Raw genomic sequence first — 12984 nt, 5'->3', positions numbered from 1 at the left:
TATAGGTTTGTTTTGTGGAAATTTCTTCAGAAATAACTCTTGAAGTCCTCAAGCCTTTCAATTGATCTCAGTTTTGTAGCTTTCTACTCAACAGGTCTATCCAGGAAAATGGTGAACTAAAAATTGAAAGGAAGATTGAAGAGGTTAGTCTCTTCCATATTTTGCTTCTGTTTTTTTCTATATATTATATTTATCTACTTTAGTTCCTTTGCTTGTGCTGATATGTTTATTTTAGCAGCTTGATGCTGATCTATGATTTTGAGACCATCTCTCAAAAAATGATCCCTTATTTAATAGGAGACTTTCTGTTTGTTGTGTGTGGATGCATCTCTGTGTCAACCTTTGTCCATTTTATAAGGGTGTGCTCTATTAAAACAAACTATACCTTTATGCCAAAATGAATTTAAACTTCTTTGTGACTTTCTGGTTGAGCCTTCCCAGAATTTCTTAGAGAAAGGGAAGTGATAACCTGTGCCAGGGATGAAGGCAAGCACCAGCATCCACTTACTTGAGAAGATGCTGAAAGGAAAAAGGCTCAACTCAGATGCTAGGACTGAGAACACAGGGAGTGTCCGTAGGCGCAGATGGGGAAATCAGAGCTATATCCCTGAAAGCTAGCTCCTCTGGTTGATAATACATCTTCTATTTTAAAAATAATTACCTAGGTTTTAGTCAAGTAAATGTAGATATGGATAGACTGTTGTAAAATGGCCTGGGAGTAGATGAGGAATTCCTTATTTTGAGTTGAAGCCAGATGCTGGCTGGATTCCTGGGGAAGCCTTTGGGTTTTTGCTCTTGTCGTTCTCTCCATTCTCATGGTATTAACAGACATGGAAGGGGATTGACTCATAGACTGTCATTTCTGTGCTGGAGCTGATCCCCTGGAGATAAAATGTAGAAACAAGATGTTAAATCTTTGTGGGCAGCCATTAGGGGATTTTAGTTCCTGAGAAGACAACAGGGGTGTTGAGCTGCCTATTTCTCTGAGCCTGAACCAAATTTAATATTGTTCATAATAAGGTAGGAAAGTAAAAAGGTTTTTTTCAGAGACATGCATCTGTGGAATAACAGTTCCAATATGCAATTTATCATCTCAATTCTAGAATTGTGATGAAATAATATAACTTAATTTCAAATTGGAATTATAGGAGAATTAAAGTTTGTTTTGCCTTATGTCATGCCTGTCTGGAACATTGAAGTGGGGTGAAAGTGGCGGAGGACTCTGTTTTTGCTTTTCAACTGATACTGATTATTTTGTTTTAGATTGTTGAACCACTTAGAGAGAAAATAAGAGATTTGGAAAAAAGGTATGTATACTTTTTGTTTTGCATTTAGGAAAATGCTTATATCTTAGTCACTGACCTTAGAAAGTTAATATCTTATGTAAGTTCATCTCAACTGAATAATCAGTTCTATGAGAAATGTAAGGCACTGTCAAGACAAGAACTTTCCCATGACCAGTTAAGTTTTTACTATAAAATTTGGGTTGGTGTTTTTACCTTTTTTTTTTGTCATTAAGAACTATTTTTTTAAATCATTCTTTATTTTTCAATTACAGCTGACATACATTATTATCTTAGTTTCAGGTGTACACCCCAGTGATTAGACATTACATAACTTACTAAGTGATTCTCCTGATAAATCTCACCACCCATCTGACACCATATGTAGTTATTAGACTATTATTGACTATATTTCCTACGCTGGACTTTACATCCCCGTGTGACTGGCTATTCTGTAACAACAGATTTGTACTTCTTATTCCCTTAACCTTTTTCCCCCATCTCCCCAGTCCCCACTCCCACCTGACAGCCATCAAAATGTTCCCTGTATCTATGATTTCTGTTCTTGTTTGTTTATTTTGGGTTTTTTTGATTCAGTTATTGATAGATACGTATTTATTGCTATTTTATTGTTCTTATTTTTTATCTTTTTCCTTCTTATTAAAGAAGACTCTTTAACATTTCATATAATATGGATTTAGTGGTGGTGAACTCCATTAGCTTTTTGTTGTCTGGAAAGCTCTTCACCTGTCCTTTGATTCTAAATGAGAGCTTTGCTGGGTAGAGTAATCTTGGTTGTAGGCTCTTGCTTTTCATCACATTGAATATTTCTTGCCAGCCCCTCTGGCTTGAAGTGTTTCTGTTGAGGAATCAGCTTGCAGTGTCATGAGAGCTCCCTTGTAGATAACTAACTGCTTTTCTTTTGCTGCTTTTAAGATTATCTCTTTGTCTTTAACCTTAGGCATTTTAATTATGATATGTCTTGGTGTGGGATGTCTCTTTGGGTTGATCTTGTTTGGAACTCTCTGTGTTTCCTGGACATGCATACCTATTTCCTTCACCAGCTTAGGGAAGTTTTCTGTCATTTTTTCAAATAGGTTTTCTGTTTCTTGCTTTTCTCTCTTCTTCCATCACCCCTATGATGTGAATGCTAGTACGCTTCAAGTTGTGCCAGAATCTCTTTACACTATCCTCACTATTTTGGATTCTTTTTTCTTTATGCTTTTCTGATTGGATATTTTTTGCTTCCTTTATTCCAAATCACTGTTTTGATTCTTGGCTTCATTTTCTCTACAATTGACTTCCTATAAATTATTCTTCCTTTCAGTTAGTGTAGCCTTCATTTCTGACTATTTCTTTTTTATGGTTTCCATGTTCTTTTTTATGCTGTTGAAGTTCTCTAAGTTTATCTCCTCTTCCTGTAAGTTTATTGAGCATCCTTATTACCTCTGTTTTGAACTCTGCATTTAGGAGATTGCTTGTCTCCATTTTGTTGAGTTCTTTTTCTGGAGGTGCTATTCTTTCATTTGGGACATGGTTTTTTGTCTCTTTATTTTAGCAGCCTCCCTATGTTTGTTTCTATGTATTAGGTAGAGCTGTTACATCTCCCAGGCTTGGTAGAGTTGGCCTTATGTAGTAGATGTTATTAGTAGAGGGTCCAGTGGCACAGACTCCTGTTAACCTGACCAAGCTGGGCACTCCAGGTATGTTGCTGTCACCTGCTCCCCACCCCCATGTGGACTGTGTGCACTCTTCTCTTGTAATTGAGCCTAGATTGCTGTTGGCATGCCAATGGGATAGGCTTAACCCCAGGCCGATTGGCTGCAAGGACTGGCTGGCACCACTGTGAAGGATGAGCTATACAGAGACTCACCCCACAGAGCAGGACTTACTTCAGCAGGGATCTGGTGCCTGCTGAGTCTATCCCTTGAGTGTGTTACCTTTGGATGTAGTTGGGTGGTGCTACTACATAGTATGAAGTTGTCCACTGGGTTGCTGCTTCTGGGGCCGCCCAGTAGGTGCAGACCAAGATCACCCACTGACTGTGTTCTGCCTTGGGCTTCCTGGCATGTGTTACAAAGTGATTTGCAGATGGTTGCTACTTGTGCTGGGCTTGGAGGCTCCCAGGTGAGGCCAAACTGTAAACCAAGGCTGGTTGCTGCTAGTGGCAGGCCTGGGGCCACTTAGTGAAAGGCACACTGAGGTAAGAGGCTGCTTGTTTGAGAGAATTTAGGAAAATCTGAAGCATGATGCAAGACAAGCCATTTGTATGGAAAAGCCATGGGAAACAGCTTGGGTGGGCCTGAAAGTTGGCTGGGGCAGGGCCTCACGAAACAGGCTTACAGCGTTAGATTGATGAAGTCTCACGTATGGGGCCTGCCTGCTGGCTCTGGGGAAGGGCTCAGAAAAGAAACAGTGACCTCTGCCAGCAGTTCTCTGTGGGAGAAAGCTGTCCCCGCAGCTCTCACCTATATGTTAGACCATTCAGTTTCTCCCCTTATGGTCTTGGTGCCTTTCAAGCTGCTGCCCCAGTGCTGGAGCTTACAGGGAGTGAGTCTGATTTAGTCCGTGCATGGCCTCTGTAAGAACTGCCCGGACTGTCTCCCTCAGCCTCAATGCCTGTTGGGTTTTATAGCCAGAAGTTATGGGGCCTTCTCTTCCTGGCACTGGTACTGTGGGCTGGGGGCGGATGTGGCTAGGTGCAGGGCTCGGACTCCTTGCTCCTCAGGAGGGACCTCTGCAGCCAGAATATCCCTCCTAAGTTTATCTGCCACATGTGAGTGTGGGACCAGCCTGTTCTGCATCTTAATCCCTCCTGTTGTTCTTGATATGGCTTCTTCAGCCAAATTTCAGGTGGTTCTGAATGATGGTTATTCTTTAGTTTAGTTATCAAGAACTATTGATGAAAGCAATGGATTTTCTCCAGAGGGGGAAATTATCTATCTATCTATGTATTTATTTAAATTTATTTTTCAGGGGTCTTCTTGGAGTCTAACCAAAGGTCTTATGTTAAAAGTTCTTCTATAATCCTCATCAGTTTGATTTCTACAAACTGTGATGATATAAATGAATGTCTACATAAATGTTTTTGTTTTTTCCCATTTGAGTAGAGTACTCAAGTAGTCAGAACATTGGAAGGAGAGATGATCTGGGTCTGTTGAAATACTTCTTTTCTAAATTCTGTGCATATCTAAATTCCTGCAGTTTCTAAGCCTTACCCAAGCTTTTTTTGCTACGTGGCCGGATGGTTTCTAATATATATTGATTAGTCTAAGAGAATTATTTGCAAAACAAGGAAACAGTTGAACGGTTATAAAACCTAGTACCAAATGTAAGTACTATAAAAAATTATGGTCTTATCATCTGTCATGATGATCCATTTATATGCTTTTATGACCAAAATGCATCAGGAAATTTCCAGAATTGAGTCCAGGTAAATTGGCTGGGAGGGAAGAATGTGTAATATAGTGGAAACTTTTATTTAAATCAGATTGCAAAGAAAATTTCCCCTCACTCTTTGTCTTGGTGGTTTTGTTGCAACATTCTGTGTCTCTCTTAAACAATTGAACTTCAGACACTAGAACTTATTATTTTTTTACTGTATTTGGAAAACTTTGGGTGTCTGGAGTAACAGTTGGATCTTTAGAAGTTAACAAAAGAAAAATGATAGCGTTCATTAAAGTTTATGTAATTTTTCTTCTTGGGATGGGGTTGGATGATGTGCGTCAGCATTGTACAAGCCTTTTATCAAGCTCAGAATAAAAGGGAAGAAATGGAGAGCAATTCTTTTAATTTTGCTGTTTTCACTAAATGATTAAAGAGCAATAAGGATGGATAAAGTTCATCAATCAAACTGTGTTTATTATTCATTTTCTTCTTGTTCTTAATTGGTAGTTTATATGTACTCAGGAAAACTATTAATTTCAACTCTTACTTGGAGTAAAAGTTGTTAGTATTTTTAACAGATTCAGTTAGTAATAAAAGATTGTTATTTGTGCTTTAAATCATTCTTTCCATGATTTGGTGCTGAAATGATAGTGCTTGTAAAATTCTCAATGCGAGCGAGAATCTCTGCCTTTGATAAGACTGGCATAATTTGAGATTTTTAATTGAAACTTAAAAAAATAGAAATATCCCATTACAGGTTTTATGTTAGTGAAAAAAAAAAATTGTCTACTAGCGGTCATTTTCTGTGTTTAAATTTTAAGTCATTTTTATTTTTATTCTAGTACAGTTGCCTTGAGTTTTTTCCCCTTTGCCCTCCTCTGTCCACCTCACTCCCCACCTCTGCTCCCACAGTTAGTCCCTATCCCGTTGTCCAAGGCCATGGGTCGTTCATACATGTTCTTTGACTAGCCGCTTCCCCTCCTTTCCCCATTCCTTTCTCTTTTATTTCTTTTGGGGTGGGGGAATGTTGATTTTTTTTTGTAAATGTCAAAACCCATGATAAATTATTATAAAGTTTAAAACCATTATAAAGTCTCAGCAATAAAAACATGACACCAGCACAGAAATAATCAAGTAGATCAGTGAAATAAAATGAGCATTTGAGAAACAAACGTATATATCTGTCTAACAGTGGAATATATGATTAAATTGAGATTTCAAATCAATGGGGAAAATAAGGCTTATTTAACATATAAGGTGCATGGACCACTATTACTTGAAATAAAACAAAGGTAGAACCCTATTTCACACATTATACAACAAATATTCAGATGAGTTAAAAATAAATATGTAAAATCTAAGGAGTTTTAGGAGAAAATACAAAACAATATTTTTCTTACCTTAAGTAAAGTATTCAAACCCAGAAGCTATGAAAACCAAATATTGACTATATTAAACATTTCAGACTATATAGTAATAGTCATGTAAAAAAAGTTAAAGGACAAGTAATGGAATAGGAAAGTACTTGTAACACATCTATAGATGAGTTAATAGTTCTTTTTTTTTACCTAGGGCAAACATTCTACAAACATTTAATCAAAAAATGGATAAAGAATACCAAAAACTCATTTAAAGCTTTTTAAAAAAATAATAGAAATAGGCAATAAGTATACAAAAACAGGTTTGGTTTCAACAAATCATTAAGGAACAATTAAAATAACAGCATTGTCACAATCAGATTAATAAGTATTAAAAATACTGGTAATATCAAGTATTGGTGACTATGAAAGGAAGTGGGTATTCATAGACTCTTTTTCAGTATCTTCTTTTTTTTCTTCTAAACATGCCAGTGTTTATTAAGAAGCAGATATAAAACTAATCATACAGTTCATTCTTGTGAGTTGGGGAAAGGTTGCAGCTCTTCTGGCATTCCAGCTAGCTCTTTGCTTGAGACATTCATTCCGAGGAGGACCGACACTTTTATGGCATGATTACCTGCCTTTCTAGGTCAGTCAGGGCACAGAGGCCATGGGGATGAGGAAGAACACGGGTCAAGTGAATGTCTTGAGGATCAAGTGCTGCCCCGAAGCCTTGGGCTGGGCTTGTGGGACTGGGACTCTTATGTGTGCAGCAGGGCCCATGGGGCCTTTCTAGCCGGCCACAGATTTCAGCTGTGCTTTTCACCAATGGGAAATCATTCCGGTCATTCCTGCTAGTTAACCATCCCTCTGCTGTTGGACTTCAAAAACAATATTGAAATCTGTGGTGTTGGAGTGTATCTTCTTGATGAGCATGCTTCAGAGGCTCACATCCCTGAAATGTGTATTGGAGTCTTCAAATACTAACTGCCTCCATACGCGTCACACTGTTTACTGATCTCGGTCATATGACATCCACTATCCACAGGGGTGGACTGGGAAGGGCAAATGCCCTCAGAGGACAGACAACCTGCCCTGTGGCTCCACAAATGGATGGAGTCTGGCTTTTTGATATTCAGCTATAAAATGCCTTGATGATTGGAGACTGGATCCAGTCCAAGTTGGGTTACCTACAGCCACAGAGAACAATTACCTGGAGGTGCTGATGTGTGTGTGGAGGGGGTGTTGGATCTCTGGAGGGGCAGCAGTGTGTCTCCTCCAACAGCTGGTTGTGTTTTGTTTTTCTCTGCACTTTGTCCTTTCTTTTTGAATCCTGCTTTTTTCTTCTCAGTCCGTACTCTGTTTTCTTATAACTTCCTATTCATCTTTCTTGTGGTCTGGGGAGGAGGGGAGAAGGGGGAAACTGCTCTCCGAGATCCAGGCCTGCAGCAGAAGCTGCCTTCTGCTTTGCCAGGAAAGAAATTTCAGGGAGGCAGCCTGCCCTTAAGCCAGCCACACAAAAAGGTCTCCAAACCCCCTGGAATGTGCCCTTGTGGGTCTCACAGTCGCCATCCTCTTGCAGTTGCTCTCCCCCTTCAGCATCTGGGATGCGCATTTCTCAGCCTCTATGTAGGGGTTCAAGGAAACGTGTGCCATGTTACACTGGATTATGGTGGAGTACAGAGAGGCACACATCCTTCAGAGAAGGAGAAATCTGCAACTCAGCGTTCCCAGTCCCAGTGTGGCTGGAAGCATCTCATGAATCCGTGCTTGGTTAGGCAGGTCCCTACACAGCTCTATCAGTTCTCTCCTTACACCCTTTCCTCATGCATAGCTTCTTTCCCATCTCTTTCAGACCTCATGGTGGAATCCTCAGTATCTTCTTAAAGCAGTCCCTTTAGCATATCTTGCAGTGCTGGTTTGGTGGAGGTGTATTCTTTTAGCCGTCTTTTGTCTGGGAAACTCCTTATTTCACCTTCCATTTTAATTGAGAGTCTTGCTGGGTGGAGCAGTCTTAGTTGCAGGCCTTTGCTTTTCGTGACTTGGAGTATTTCTTGCCATTCCCTTCTGGCTTGGAGTGTTTCTGTTGAGAAGTCAGCTGCTAGCTGTACCGGGGCTCCATTATATAATTGGAATTATATTGAGTCTGTAGGTTGCTTTGGGTAGTATGGATGTTTCAATGATGTTAGTTCCTTTTTATCCACGAACATGATACATGCTTGCACTTATTTGTACCTTCTTTAGTTTCTTCAGTCTTATAATTTTCTGAGAACAAGTATTTTAGGTTAAATTTATTCCTGGATGTTTTATTTTTTGATACAATTAGAAATGGGATTATTTTCTTTGTTTGCCATTCTGATAGTTCATTAATGATATATAAAAATACAACTGATTTCTGGATCTTTATTTTGTATCCTGCAAATTTGCTGGATTCATTTATCAATTCTAGTGTGTGTGTGTGTGTGTGTGTGTGTGTGTGTGTGTGTGTGTGTGTGTGTGTGGAATCTTTAAGGTTTTTAATATACAATATCATGCCACCTACAAATAATGACACTTTTACAACCTTTCTTATATTGTTGCCTTTTATTTCTTCTTGCCTCATTGCCATGGCAAATACTTATAGTACTATGTTGAACAGTGGTGAAAGCAGACATCCGTGTCTTGTTCCTGATATGAAGGGAAACACTTGTCATTTTTGCCCATTGAGTATGGCATGTAAGAGTTGGTCATATATGGCCTTTATTACATTGAGGTATGTTCCTTCTACTTTTCACTTTGTTGAGAGTATCATACATAGGTGCTGGATTTTATCAAATGCTTTCTCTGCATCTATTGATATGATCATGTAGTTTTTATTACCATTTTTTTAATGTGGTGTATCACATTTATTGATTTGCAGATATTTTATCAACCTTACACCCCCAGAATAAATACTACTTGATCATAGTATATGATCTTACTAATATATTGCTGGAATTGTTTTGCCAATATTTTCTTGAGGATTTTAGCATCTATGTTCATCATGGATATCTGCCTGTAATTTTCTTTTTTGTAGTGTATTTATCTGGTTTTGGAATTAGAATAATCTTGGCCTCATAGCGTGAGCCAGGGAGTCTTCCATCCTTCTGAAATTTTTGGAATAGTTTGAGAAGGAGGGGTGTTAGATCTCTGCATGTCTGCTAAAATTCATCTGTAAATCCATTTGATCCAAGGCTTTTTTTTTTAAATTAATGCTTCAGTTTCACTGGTTGTAATCAGTCTCTTCAGATTATCTGGCTTTTCTTGTTTCAGTTTTGGAGGATTGTATGTTTCTAGGAATGTATCCATTTCTTCCAGATTGTTCAATTTGTTGGCATATAGTCCTTTGTGGTATTTCTCACAATCCTTTGTACTTCTTTGGTGTCAGTTGTTACTTTTCCTCTTTCATTTCTGATTTTATTTATTTGGATCCTCTCTCTTTTTTCCTTGATGAGTCTGGTTAAAAGTTTGTCAATCTTATGTATTTTTCTAAAGAACTAGCTCTTTAATTTATTTTTGTTCTGATCTTTATTATTTCTTTTTCTTTTATTCACTTGGGCCTTTGTTATTGTTGTTTTTCAAGTTCCTTAAGTGTAAAGTTAGATGTTTATTTCAGCTTTTTCTTGTTTCTTGAGATAAGTCTGTAATACTATGAATTTCTCTCTTAGGACTGCTTTTGCTGTGTCCCATAGATTTTGTGTTGATGTGTATCTTTATTTCAAGATACCTTTTCAATTCTTCTGTGTTTTCATTGTTAACTGATTTATTGTTTAGTAACATGTTACTAAGCCTCCATGCCTTTGTGTATTTTTCAGGTTTTTTTTCTTGTGATTGATTTCTTGTATCAAACCATTATGGCTAGAGAAGGTGCTCAATATGATTTCAATTTTCTTAAATTTATTGAGACTTGTTTTGTGTCCTAACATGTGGTCAATCCTAGAAAATGTTCCATGTGCACTTGATAATAATGCGTATTCTGCTTGCTTTTAGGTGAAATGCTTTGAAGATAACAGTTAAATCTGTCTGATCCAGTGTGTCATTAAGGCTGTCGTTTCCTCGTTTTCTGTCTGGAAGATCTTTCATTTGATGTCAGTGGGGTGTTAAATCTCCTACTATGACTGTATTACTGTCAGCCTCTCCCTTTATGCCCATCAAGATTTGCTTTACATATATCAGTGCTCCTATGTTGGGTGCATAAATGTTCACAGGGATTGTATGCACTTGTTGAATTGTCCTTTTTATCATGATATAGTGTCCTTCTTTGTCTCTTATTATAACTTTTCTTTTAACGTCTCTTTTGTCAGATACAGTATTACTACCTGAGCATTTTTACCCTTTCCCTTTGCAAGAAGTATCTTTTTCCATCCCTTTACTTTGAATCTGTGTGTATTTTTCATTCTGATGCGGGTGACTTGTAGGCAGCATATGGGAGACACATTTATTGAAGATACAAGAAACATTTTACATAGGACAATGATGCCTCAGTTCCCTTCAGAGTGGGCCTCACACAGTTCTCTCAATCACTATCGCTTGCCCCATTGTTTTTTCCTAATATCAGCAGTCTGAAGTCTCTTCCCTTTCAAAGATGATTTTAGTTTTGGGAAAAGCCAGAAGTTGCAGGATGCCAAATACAGGCTGTAGAGGGGCTGAGTCACCTGGGTGATTTGATGTTTTGCCAAAAAATGTACCCTGTGATGTGATGCATGAGCAGGTGTGTTGTCTTGACAAAGTTGCTAATCACCAGTTGGCCATAGCTGCAGCCTTCTGAACCATTCAAATAGTTTCCGCAGAGCAATGTTCAAGCTTAACACAAGATTTGATGTAGAATGGTTGCTCTACTTGTTCAGTCATTTTGAATGTTACGGCCACACAGTACACATGCTCACTCAAAAGTGTCTGCCATCCCCACTGACTAGTACAGTGAGGTGGTCATTATTCACACATGTCCATTCCAGTCCACTCTCCTTGGCTGACTGGTTACATCAATGTTGTGCAAACCATTCTTGTTATATTAACAATGATTGGACATTTTCCAGACAGACTTTGTATATGTGGATCTTTTCTTTTCCACTCAGCTATGCTGTGTGTTTTGATTGGAGCATTTAAGCCTTTTTTGAAGTGATTATTGATAGATATGTATTTCTTGCCATTTTATTATTTTAACTGTGTTTCTTTTTTTTTCCCTTCTCTTTCTTGGCCCTTTAACATTTCTTATAATACTGGCTTGGTGGTAATAAACTCTTTTAGCTTTTTCTTGTCTGGGAAGCTCTTTATTTCTCCAATTTTAAATTATCTCTCTGCTGGGTATAGTAATCTTGGTTGTAGGCCCTTTCTTTTCATCACTTTGAATATTTCACTCCAATCCCTTCTGGCCTGAAAATGTTTCTGGTGAGAAATCCACTGTCAGTATTATGGTAGCTCCCTTGTAGGTGACTATTTTTCTGTTGTGGCTTTTAACATTCTCTCTTTGTCTTTAACCTTTGGCATTTTAATTATGATGTGTCCCCCTGTGGGCCTCTTTGGGTTCATCTTGTTTGGGACTCTGTGCTTCCTGGCCTTTGTGTCTTTTTTCTTCACCTGGTTAGGGAATTTTTTGGTCAATATTTCTTCAAATAGGTTCTTGATCCTTTACTCTCTCTTCTCTTTTTGGTACCCCTAGACTGCAGATTTTTTTATGTTTCACTTTGTTCCAGAGGTTCCTTAAACTATCTTTTTTTTTTCTCTCTCTTTTAATTTGGTGTTTTTTCCTACCTTGTCTTCCAAATTGCTGATTCAGTCCTCTGCTTTATTCAGCCTACTGTTTATTCCTTCCAGTGTATTCTTCACTTCTGATTGGTTCCTTTTTCATGCTGTTGAAAATCCTTATAATCATTTGTTTGAAATTGATATCTGAGAAACTGTTTGCCTTCATTTCATGTAGCAGTTTTTCTAAAGATTTTTCCTGTGTTTTCATTTGGGGCCTATTTCTTTGTCTCCCCATTTTTGGTTGCCTCTTTATGTTTGTTTCTGTGTATTAGATAGGTTTTCTATGACTTAAAATCTTTGTAGGGTGGGCTTATGTAGTAGGTGTCCTGTGGGGTCCAGTGGTGCAGTCTCCTCAATCACCTGCACTGGGTGATCCCACAGTGTCCCTTAGGCAGATTATGTGAGCCCTTTTATTGTATTTGAGTCTTGATTGTTATTGGTTTGTTCATGCTTTTGATCAGCCCTCAGCCTGGTTGACTATGAGACAGCCTCACCCACGGTGTGGGAGATGCTGTGTAGGTGCTGGGCACATAAAATGGAATTTCTGGGGTTTGGTGCTAGCCAAGATCTTCCTTTGGATATGCTACTTGTGAATCTTATTGGATCCTGCTCTGATGTTATCTGAAGTTGGCCAGTTGGGTGTTTTGGTTCTGGGTCTCTTGGGAGGGACGCTGGTGCATACCATGTCAGCTGCTACTTGTGACTGGTCCTGGGCAACCTCTCAGAAGCTACAAGTGATCCACTTTATGGCTGCTTCTGCTGGGCCTGTGTGTACACTGGAAGGACCAAGCTGCCAAGACTGGCTTTTACCAGCACCAGGCCCAGGAGTGCATCAGCAAAAGTCCCAGGGTACCCCGAGTTCCACCTCTGCTAACCTCTTCCTGTTGGCTTCCTTTAAGGCTCAGTCAGTGAAATGGCCTTTGGCTATATTTGAGTCGCATGAGATAGATTCTAGCTCTGGTGTCCTGAGCTAGGGAGTCTGGCTTTTGGCTGTGACCCTATGCTTTTCCTGGGGAATCCCCAGTAGCTGAGATAGTCCCTGTGGAACCTCAGCTTCTGCTGGTAGGAGCCAGAGACAGCCCTTTTCATGTCTCTACCCTTCCTGTTAGTCTTAATGTGCCTTCTGTAAATCATTGGTTATAAGATTCTCTTCAGCCAGTCTTCGGTTGGTCATTCAGGATTGTTGTTCTATA

The 12984-nt window shown here is 38.9% G+C and overlaps 1 protein-coding gene across 3 annotated transcripts in view; it reads left to right on the top strand.

Annotated features, from left to right (window-relative positions):
• UXS1 (UDP-glucuronate decarboxylase 1) overlaps positions 1-12984 on the top strand; it is a 117683-nt gene that overhangs the window by 31999 nt on the left and 72700 nt on the right. For 2 of the 3 annotated variants that reach the window (XM_054585853.1, XM_054585836.1), the window contains exons 3-4: positions 80-143; positions 1264-1307. In XM_054585853.1, the coding sequence (XP_054441828.1) occupies positions 80-143; positions 1264-1307 (108 nt within the window). The remainder of the gene's footprint in view (positions 1-79; positions 144-1263; positions 1308-12984) is intronic. The other variant, XM_054585845.1, reaches the window with a different exon arrangement.

The sequence above is a fragment of the Pteronotus mesoamericanus genome, unplaced genomic scaffold (genome assembly GCF_021234165.1).
Source record: "Pteronotus mesoamericanus isolate MK-2021 breed Mesoamerican mustached bat unplaced genomic scaffold, CSHL_Meso_final contig_121, whole genome shotgun sequence".
NCBI classification, from domain to species: Eukaryota; Metazoa; Chordata; class Mammalia; order Chiroptera; family Mormoopidae; genus Pteronotus; species Pteronotus mesoamericanus.
The sequence above is the reverse complement of the archived record's forward strand: the minus strand, read 5'-3'. Positions and strand labels throughout refer to the sequence as shown.